Source organism: Chionomys nivalis, chromosome 25 (genome assembly GCF_950005125.1).
Source record: "Chionomys nivalis chromosome 25, mChiNiv1.1, whole genome shotgun sequence".
Classification (NCBI taxonomy): Eukaryota; Metazoa; Chordata; class Mammalia; order Rodentia; family Cricetidae; genus Chionomys; species Chionomys nivalis.
Genome location: NC_080110.1, coordinates 29885350 through 29895508, shown reverse-complemented (window position 1 = coordinate 29895508; position 10159 = coordinate 29885350). Strand labels below are relative to the sequence as shown.

General features: G+C 48.6%; 1 protein-coding gene across 1 annotated transcript; it reads right to left on the bottom strand.

Moving 5' to 3' along the window:
- Positions 1-1752: 1752 nt before the first annotated feature.
- On the bottom strand, positions 1753-9288 carry Tsfm (Ts translation elongation factor, mitochondrial). The gene is made up of 6 exons (XM_057758242.1): positions 9201-9288; positions 8851-9021; positions 8076-8204; positions 6635-6757; positions 4331-4418; positions 1753-2230 (listed from the first exon to the last, which is right to left on the bottom strand). The coding sequence occupies exons 1-6, from the start codon at positions 9252-9254 to the stop codon at positions 1824-1826; spliced, it is 972 nt and encodes a 323-aa protein (XP_057614225.1). The 5' UTR covers positions 9255-9288; the 3' UTR covers positions 1753-1823.
- Between the last annotated feature and the right edge of the window lie 871 nt (positions 9289-10159).

Below are 10159 nucleotides of genomic sequence, written 5' to 3'. Positions count from 1 at the left end.
GCCACCACCGCCCGGCCCAGTATTTTTTTTAAAGTGCACAGTGTAGGGCAGGAGAGATGGCTCAGGGGTTGAGAGCACTTACTGTTCTTACAGAGGACCCAGAGCCAGTCCCCAGCTCCCACATGGTGGTTCACAAACATCTGTAGCTCCAGTTCCAGGGGCTCCAATGCCTTCTTTTGATCTCAGGCAGGCACCAGGCATGGACACGGTGCATATGCACACATGCAAGCAAACACTCATACACATGAAATAAATCTTTAAAAAAAAAAGTGCACAATAGTAAAACACCCGGCAATGTGCCTGAGGTTCTGAGTTCAATCCCCAGCATCAAAAGCAAATAAATAAATGGCTACGTTGTGGAGCCGTGTAGTTAACTGAACCACTATGTTTCTGTCTCGGGAACAAGAATGTCAAAACCTGACTCATAGCTACCCAGGAAATCACACACATTTCACGAGCACACGCTAGTGTGTCTACACTTCAGAAGGCACGCTACAGTCATCAGGGGCACACGCTAGTGTGTGCACACTTCAGAGGGCACGCTGCAGTCAGGGGCACGTGCTAGTATGTACACACTTCAGAGGGCACGCTGCAGTCGTCAGGGGACATGCTAGTGTCTACACTTCAGAGGGCACGCTACAGTCAGGGGCACATGCTAGTGTCTACACTTCAGAGGGCATGCTGCAGTCGGGCACGTGCTAGTGTGTGTACACTTCAGAGGGCACGCTGCATGTGCTAGTGTGTACACACTTCAGAGGGCACATGCTAGTGTGTGTACACTTCAGAGGGCACACTGCAGTCATTAGCATTCAAGCCCACATCTTCCAGACAACTCTAGCACATCAACAGTATGAAATCCTGATCACAGGCTAACACTGCAGGGGAAGCTCCAGGAAAGATGCATGGCCTAAAATGTCACAGAATGGACAGAATCAGAGATTTTTTTTTTTTTTGTCATAGAACAAGACAGAGTCTGTAAGAAACTTAAGGAACAATGCGATAGATTGACAATGGGGACTAAATTGGTGAAAAAGAGAAAGATGCCATGTGACAGGGCTCACATGTTTGTTTTTTTAAATTGGGGGAAAGGGAATGGAAAAAGGAGGAAGGGGAGGAAGGAGACCGGCCTCTGGGGATGGGAGCAGCAGAAGAGAGAGAGAGAGAGAGAGAGAGAGAGAGAGAGAGAGATGGGAGTGGGCAAGGCCACCTTTTAAATGAGAACATCGTGAATGTGCACGGGAGATGCTCTTAGTGGCTGCAGATGAGGACGCATCCTGTCAGGACCCCAAGGGCAGGAGTGCAGATGCCTGAATACTAACACTGGGTAAAAGTGCTTACCACACAAGCCCGGCATGTGTGTGCTCACACACTTACAGTTTTTCAAAATTTCAAAAATAGTTACATCCAGTATTATGCAAATAAGGAAAATCCTACTTTATTACTATTTAACAACTTTACCCGCAAGTATATAATTTCATTATAAACTAAAAAGAGAAAACAAATTCGAGGGTTGGGGGCTGGAGAGATGGCTCAGAGGTTAAGAGCATTGCCTGCTCTTCCAAAGGTCCTGAGTTCAATTCCCAGCAACCACATGGTGGCTCACAACCATCTGTAATGAGGTCTGGTGCCCTCTTCTGGCCTGCAGGCATACATGCAAACAGAATACTGTATACATAATATATATATATATATATATATATATATATATATATATATTTTTTTTTTAAAAAAAAAACAAATTCGAGGGTTGGAGAGGTTTAGAAAATAATTTTTAATAAGGAAATCCAGATCTAAAAATAAATATTTCCACCTGGGCCAAAAACCTATTCGGCCTCTGCTGCCTCTTCCACTTCTCCACATTCGAAGCGCACGAAGTCCACTACAGACACGCCCTGGGGCTGCACGTACTGCCCCAGTGTGATGGAAGGGTCCAGCAGGTACGGCTGGGACAGCATTCTGGTCTCAGTCTCTCCTCCAGGCTCATCGTCCAGGGAGCCAACAGAGAGAGGGGCCATGCCCACGACATGCTGCCCCAGGCGGCGGCCCACATCCTGCAGGTTTGCACTCTGCTCACAGGTCTCGCAGACGACCAGAGCCGCATACTTCCCCAGGACCAGGTTGTGGAGGGAGGGGCTCTGGGTTACTCCGTGCACGTAAGAGCCAACATAGAACCCAGACGGCACCTTCACCCAGGCAGCTCGCTTAAGAATCATGTTTTCTCCCAGTTTCCCTATAAAAGAGCAAAAACAAGAAACGACGACCACTGGATTGTGGTGACCAGGGTGGCATGAATGTGGCCAGGTATGCATGGCAACCTTTCTGTCCATGCAGTAAATCTTCAATGAGACAGAAGATGCGAGCCTCATCTTGTATCCTAGGAGGAAGGGGAGGAAGGAAAACGGCAGGGTCCCTACAGGATATCCTAGATGGGGCTGGCTGCCACAGACTCACCGCATGGTTCTGCCTCTTCCTGGCTCTGTGACCTCGGGCATTTATCAACTGCCCGAGTCTTAGCTTCCTCACCTATACAATGGAAATACTACCTACCTTTCAGGGTTACTGCGAGAAATAAAGAGGTGACATATGCAAGAAGCATGTCTTCTGTTGTCTCATGCATAGCGGGCACTCAGAACCTGGCTACTGTCATCAGACTAAACTCAGGCTCAGAGAGGTCGGGCGACGCACCCACCTATGTGTGGCAGAGTTGGAATTACAACTCAGAGTGGACCCCGAAGCAGAAACTGGATTTTCTCCCCACACCACTGTGATGAAAACACAACCACACAGAAACACACAACTCCCATCACCACCAGGGTCTGGGAAAGGTCTATAACCAAAAGCCCCTGACAGTTTCAACTTCCGCCTGCCAGAAGTACAAAGATAACACTCTCAAAACCTCATGAGAACCAAAAGCAGACTCTAGTCTTCTCCTTTTCCCCAGGATCCCCGTCCAACAGAACCCAAAACAAAGACTAGGGAGGGACAAAGGCCAAGCAGCAGGGTCTGAGGAAGATGCAGTGACACTTTCAGCTAGAGGTTATAAAGTGAGAAAGACCCAGGAATCAAGTAAACAGAAAGCAGATCAGAATTCTACCCAACAGACAACTACCAGAAGCTGCCAAGATCAAAACCCCCATTTCTTTCAGGATTTCTTAACACAGCTGCTGGCCTGGCTGTTCACCCAGGACTCGCTGGGCAGCAGTACGAGGTCACCTTGCAAAAGCAGAACTATGCCTTGACTAGAAGCTGCAGACGGCAAGAAAACTCCCAGCAGTGAACAGCCAACTTGCTTCCCTCGCTCCATCAGGACACATGGAAAGGGGGCAAGCGGCCCTCCTGAAGCCCCATGACCAGGCGGGGCTCCCTCACAATGGCTTCTGCAGACAGGCATCCTTATAAACTCACCAGCTCATTCCCAAAGCACATGAGCTTACATTTTCTTTAGAAAAAAAGATTTTTTATTTCACGTGTAGGGTGTTCTGACTGCATGGTTGTCTGCGAACAACATGCACGTTGTGCCCCTGGAAGCCAGAATCCCTCAGAACTGGAGTTCGAGATGGTCGCTAGCCACCAAGCTGGTGTTAGGAGTCAGACCAGGGTCCTCTGGAAAAACAGCCAGGGCTTTTAACTTCTGAGCCATCCCCAACCCCTTAAATTTTCTTCTCACCTTTGGTGTGTTTTTCCCTACAACATACACAGAAGGGGTCACCTGGAAGCTAGAGCCGCCTCATCTTTGTTTAGTGCGTGGTGAGAACTCCAGTTCCCTCAATACGCTACCCAGTTAGAGCTTGGGGATGCTGCCTCCTTTGGCTCTTCAGGGTGTCTGTTGCTTCCCGGAAGGCCAACCCAGATTCACATACTCCTGCCCTTAGAGGCACGTAAGCTTGTCATTCTTTTTTATTAGTTATTACTGAGAATTTCATACAGGTATGACACATTTCTATCATATTTACTTTTGAGAATGTCACACATGTGTATGACACATTTCTTTTTTTTTTTTGGTTTTTTGAGACAGGGTTTCTCTGTGGTTTTGGAGCCTGTCCTGGAACTAGCTCTGTAGACCAGGCTGGTCTCGAACTCACAGAGATCCGCCTGCCTCTGCCTCCCGAGTGCTGGGATTAAAGGCGTGCGCCACCACCGCCCGGCTTGTATGACACATTTCTATCACATTTATTACTGACAGCATCACACATGTGTACGTATGACATATTTCTATCATATTCACTCCTACCACCTGCCTCCAATTACAGAATGAGGTCTGGGGGGATATCGAAGAGACCAGGGAAACTCAGATCTTAACTTCCACTTCCCAGAACCCTCAGATACTCACCAATCGCTAAGGCCAAATGATCCTTGAGAGAGCCTTCTGTGCCGGGCCCAGCTGCAAGTTCAGAAAGCTCAGAGGAGTTCAGGAAGCCCTACGCACAGGAGACAAGCGTGAGCGGGCGCTGCACTGCCAGAATCAAAGAGCCTGGACCCGGGAAGATGGTAAGATGACCATCTATAAACAGACGAAGCTTCCGCTAGGCCCAGGATGTTAAAGACTGGCAGCATCGCCATGCCTACAAACCTCACTCTCTACTGCACCACCCCTTCTCTATTCGACCCTCATCCCAGGCAACCTCCTTAGGATTTCCTAGAAACCAGGACCAGGATTTTACACACTCATAGAGGATCAACCCTCTTGGTTTTGGGGGTGTTGCCAGGATTTTACACACCCATAGAGGACCAACACTTGTGGGTTTGGGGGTGCTGCCAGGATTTTACACTCATAGAGATCAACCCTCGTGGGTTTGGGGTGCTGCCAGGAACTCGTGATGCTGCAGGAGCAGGAGAGGACAGCACCATTTCCAGCTGAGCACTTAGCCTTTGACTCTGGTTCCCAGGGCGGGGCATCTGAGGACACTAATCCTTTTTTATTATTGTTTTATGGGGACAGGGTCATATTCTGTGATCTTGAAAATCTTGGAATGCACAGTGTAGCCCAGGCTGACCTCAAACTCCTGGAAATCTTCCTGCCTCTACCTCCCAAGTGCTGGGACTACAAATACACATCACAACCAGCTTGATGATGAACTTCCAAGGATACAAAAGGATGAGGATTTTTAAAAAAATTTGTTATGTATACAATAGTCTGTCTGCATGTATGTTTGCAGGCCAGAAGAGGGCACCAGACACCATTACAGATGGTTGTGAGCCACCATGTGGTTGCCAGGAATTGAACTCAGGACCTTTGGAAGAGCAGGTAATGCTCTTAACCATTGAGCCATCTCTCCAGCCCTGATGAGTTTTTTAAAAGTGCAAATACACAGCATTATTCATTGAGCAATGAATTTTGATTTCTAATTGTTGAATTTTGGCAATAGCCTAAATGCCCAAAACAGGAGACTGGCTGAATAATCCACACAAAAGAATACTATGCAACTAGGAAAAAAAAAGATAACAAGATAGTGAACATGGTGGAACAAAGGAAGATCTTTATGAACTGCTGTGAACTGTTCCCATGATACACGCAAATGAAAAAACGAGTGTGCACGTCACCATCTGTACCGGAATCAAATGCACGTTCTTCGTAACAAGAAATACTTAAAAGTCAAACCATGATCCAAAGAGCCCACTTATTTACAAAAGTGGACGAGAATGGGGTTTCGAGAAGCTGGGGAGATGGCTCAGTGGTTAAAAGCACTGACTGCCCTTCCAGAGGACAAGTGTTCAATTCCCAGTACCATATGGCAGCTCGCAACTGTCTATAAGCCCAGTTTCAAGGGACCCAGCGCTCTTCCTGGCCTGTGAGGGCACCGAACACACATAGTGCGTTATATAGGTAAAACAATCATATGCATAATGTAAAAATAAATCTTAAAAAAGGAAAGAAAGGAGAATGAGATTCAAGGCTGGAGAGACAGCTCAGAGGTTACGAGCACATAAGGCTCTTACACAGGATCTGAATTCAGTTCCCAGCACCCATATTGGGCAGCTGACAACCACTGTGACTCCTTCTCACCTACCTTGTGGGCACCCAAGTGCATGCAAACAAACATAAAATTAACCTTATTCAAGAAAAAATAATGAGATTCAAAAGGGATTAAGGGGGCCCAGTGAGATGGCTCAATGGGCAAAGGCGCATGCTGCCAAGCCTGACCACCTGAGCAGCTGCAGAACATAACGGAAGGACAGAACTGAGTCCTGCCAAGCACGTGTGCACACACACACCAGTAAGTATATCGTAATAAGAATAGTGCAATAAAAAAAAATCTTTAAAAGAGAAGGAGTAAGATATCTCTTTGTTTTGAGAGTTCCTTTAAAGACTCTAGAGTCATTGATGTGATATTCTGGATTAACAATCTGTGGTTTCTGATCAGTTGGGGCTGAAGAATCAGCTTGTGATTATCAAGAGACCAGAACACCGATGTGAAAGCCTTGCTTTACATGGACAGTCGATGCTGGCTGGCAAGGACTGAGAACTGAGCATCACTGAGGGGAAATCTTCTGGGAAGGGTTTCCTTGCGGTCACCAGGTAAGGCAGTGAGAACTGGATCCCCAGCACTTGCATAAAGAGATGGTCACCCCGAAAAGAACAGACCCCTAAGGCATGGTGACAAATTCAGCAAGCGGAGACGCCCTTCAGACTCACCTTGGTGTAGGTGGACAGTTGATCTTGCAGGCTCTGACAGTGAGACAGGGTCCCCAGGGCGACTTGCTGGACCAACTGCTGAAACTTTAAATTTCTAGAGACAAAATCCGTCTCACAGTTTACCTGTGGGAATAATGGTACAGCTGCACAAGCTGCTTACGAACAGTCTCCAAACGTCCTTGAGGTTGGAGGCTAAGCCAAGATGTCAGCAGAACAGGCTGCAGTCTCCACAGAAGCAAACAGCCCCGGCTTAAAGCTGCAGCTCCACAGCTCTGATGAAGCAGGAACCAGGAAGTGACTGTTGCCATGGCAGGGAGTCGGCAACAACCTGCATACCCAGGAGGACCCCAGAGCATCCTGAAGGACTCCCGAGTTCACCACACACCACAGTCACCTCGTCCATTAACCTGCATACCCAGGAGGACCCCAGAGCATCCTGAAGGACTCCCGAGTTCACCACACACCACAGTCACCTCGTCCATTAACCCCGTCCTACCCCAAACCTTTTCTGTCTTGTGAAAGGGTCTCGGGCTGGCCGTGAAGTGGGTGAGCAGCCGTGGATGGCCCTGAACTGATCTTCCTGCCTCTGCCTCTAAGTGCTAGAACTACACCAGGAACCACCATGCCCACTCTCCAATCCACTGTTACTGTAACCTTCTCTGCATCTGCTGTCAGTCGTGACCTGCCGCGCACCACGCCCCCGTGTCTGCGCTCTGTGCACTGGCACCCAGTTACCGAGCTTCGGGCAAGGGGGCTGGAGGTTAAAATACACAGACACACACACAGAGATTGTGACACAGGTCATCCTTGAATTCCCCAAGAATGCCCCCTTTATTGTGTTCAGGGGCAGATTATATAGAGATAGACACACCCCCAGCCAACCCACCAGAAACCACTCTCCTGCCATCAGGAACTCCCGAAGGTCTCGTGCTCAGAGCAGCTGTAGGCACTCAGATCAGGGGATTACAAGAAATTCCCTGCTCCCAACAATGACCCTCCAGCCTCCTCTAAATCCACTACTTATTAGTCCTCAATATACAGAGTAACACATTAACATAATTACTAACTTTAAAAATCTATTTTACTTTTTCTCATTTTTTTTCAAGGGTAAAGGGGTCTGGATTTCACTTTCGCCTAGCTGCCCTCAAAACCACAGTAATCATCCTGCCTCAGTCTCCCAAGTGTTGAGATCACAGGAAAACCTACCTGTTCCAGGTCACAATGCTGCACTGGATCCACACTGAGGAGAACCAATCTAGGTTGCTAGGCCGTTTCCCATCAAGATGCCTGTGTATCTCCACACTAAACCCAGGCCCTGAGAACCGAACTCCGACCACCACTGCAGTTCTCAACAGATGCCGTAAGCACGCAAAGGCCCTACCACGGGCCTTGTACCCCAAGACAAGGCTGTTTCTAGTTCATGGACTCCCCAATGACTCACCTCTACTAGCACGGCTGTGTTTCCCTCTTGCAGCAGTCCAATCAAGCCTTCTTTGGCCTTCCTCCCACAGAGCTTGGCTGCTTTGCTCCAGCCTTCCTTCTGAGCCTGCTTGTGCAGCCAGGCCTCTGCCTACAAATGGAAAAGAGGAAAATTCGAAATGAATGGTGCTTTAAAGTATATCCAAACCAGCCCTGCAGTGGTGGCGCATGCCTTTAATCCCAGAACTCGGGAGACAGAGGCAGGCAGATCTCTGTGAGTTTGAGGTCAGCCTGGTCTACAAAGTGAGTTCCAGGAAGGCGGAGGCTACAAATAGAAACCCGTCTTGATAAACAAAACAAAAATTATATCCAAACCAACCGATGCTTTCTGCACTCCCACATTCTGTAACAGAAACTAGTGCCTACTAAATGCTTTAATCTTCACAACCCCACTACGGGTCAGTGTCTTTGTTACACAGACAACGCTGACATATCTCTAAAGGATTAACTGTAACGTACAAAATTACGGTGCATGAGGGCCTCTGGCGTCTAACTTCGAAATTTACACAAACACTGATCACCAAGCAGTAGCAAATTCCACAGCCCTCTAACATGAGATCAACTCTGGGAAAATCTGGGTCAATGGACGAAATCGTTTAAGCCAAATTCTTCGCTGTGGCTCTGTCGTTAAGTTAAGGACGCTGGGCCGTAGGTCACGTCTATGATCCCCAGAACGGCCCCGGAAGAAAAGTATGATGTCGAGCCGCAGCACCAGGTCGGGCAGCGCCTCCTCCCACCTGCTTGAGGTCACCGCCACAAGTCTCCAGAGCTTTCTTGCAGTTGACGAAGGAGTAGCCTGTTTTCCGCCGCAGCTTCATAAGGAGCTCCTTGCTGGAGGCAGATGCCAAGGAGGGGCCCGCGTGAAACGTGTGCCATGGCTGAGACGACTGAAGCAGGACGGACCTCGCCTGGAGGGAGGAAGGAGAAAGGAGATGAGCGGTAGGGAGCGCCCGGGGCTGGACAGAGGCGAGGGGGCACGTCCGCAGGGCGAGCCGGGTGGATGGCGCGGAGTCCGGATCGGGGAACAGGAAGGGCTCGCTCACGGCACCCGGGAGCGCAGGTTAACCCCTGGGCCACGAGCCCTCACCGAGCGGCCGGTGCACACGACCGGGAAGAAGCGCAGCGACCGCAGCAGCGACATCCTCTCTAGCAGCCGGACACGCCCGCGCGCCGGCGCACAGGTGAGACTCCCGGCCTACGGCGTGGCGCGAGGGCCAAAACTCCTCCCGGAACGTGTCGAGCGAGGATGCTGCCACCTGCAGACCGGAGGAATATAATCGCCTCTTCGGCTTGACTTTTTAAACTGCATCAGAAAAGACTTAGACCTCAGTGGGTAAAACAGAAAAACGACATGGTAACATTGTTACAAAATAACAACACAAGACATGTAGGCAATAGTTTATGTTTCTTTATTTCCAATTTTCATTTTCAGTATTCATTTATGACTCAGGACAAAGGGGAAGCAGGTAGGTGGGCTCAGGAAACTATCCAAAGTCACCTGGAGAGGTGGCATGAAGTTCCTTCAATAAACCGAATATATAATTACTGAATCAGCAAAATGTCTGCTGAACACCAGTGTGCCTGGGGCTCTTGTCAGTTTCAGGGGATTCGTGATGAATAAATGACAGACAGCCCTGCGCACCAAGGTATCTATTGGTGAGGAAAAAGAATCAGATGGCAAGATAAGGTCCCTAAACAGATAAAGATCTCCCAAGAAGGAAGTCACAGCCAAATAGAAGGACCAACAAAAGGAGGGTGTTTTTGTTTTGTTTTTCCAGAAGCAAAGAGCGAATTTTAACAGGAAGCAGTGGCCCTTTCTGTAAGAAGAAGTAAGGAAATGCAGCCACAGAGCTAGCGAACAAAGAGTAGGACTTTAGCAATTTGGCTAAAAGTGCAATACAAAGAGGTAGGAAATGAAATACAAAGCAGTTTGTGAGCACGCAGATGTAGCCTGAGTTCCAGGCAGAGACATTCGCTTTTGTGGTAGAAGCTAAATCCAGCAGATCTGGGAAGACTGTAAGAATCTGAAGAGTGGTTTGGAGGTTA

What these genes read in the sequence shown, in the direction of transcription:
- Tsfm (XM_057758242.1), bottom strand. Translation starts at nt 9,254, where the DNA reads ATGTCGCTGCTGCGGTCGCTGCGCTTCTTCCCGGTCGTGTGCACCGGC. An exon ending in TCGTGTGCACCGGCCGCTCG is followed by an intron (nt 9,022 to 9,200) that starts GTGAGGGCTCGT and finishes TCCTCCCTCCAG; the next exon opens with GCGAGGTCCGTCCTGCTTCA. An exon ending in AACTGTCCACCTACACCAAG is followed by an intron (nt 4,419 to 6,634) that starts GTGAGTCTGAAG and finishes TCCTGTGCGTAG; the next exon opens with GGCTTCCTGAACTCCTCTGA.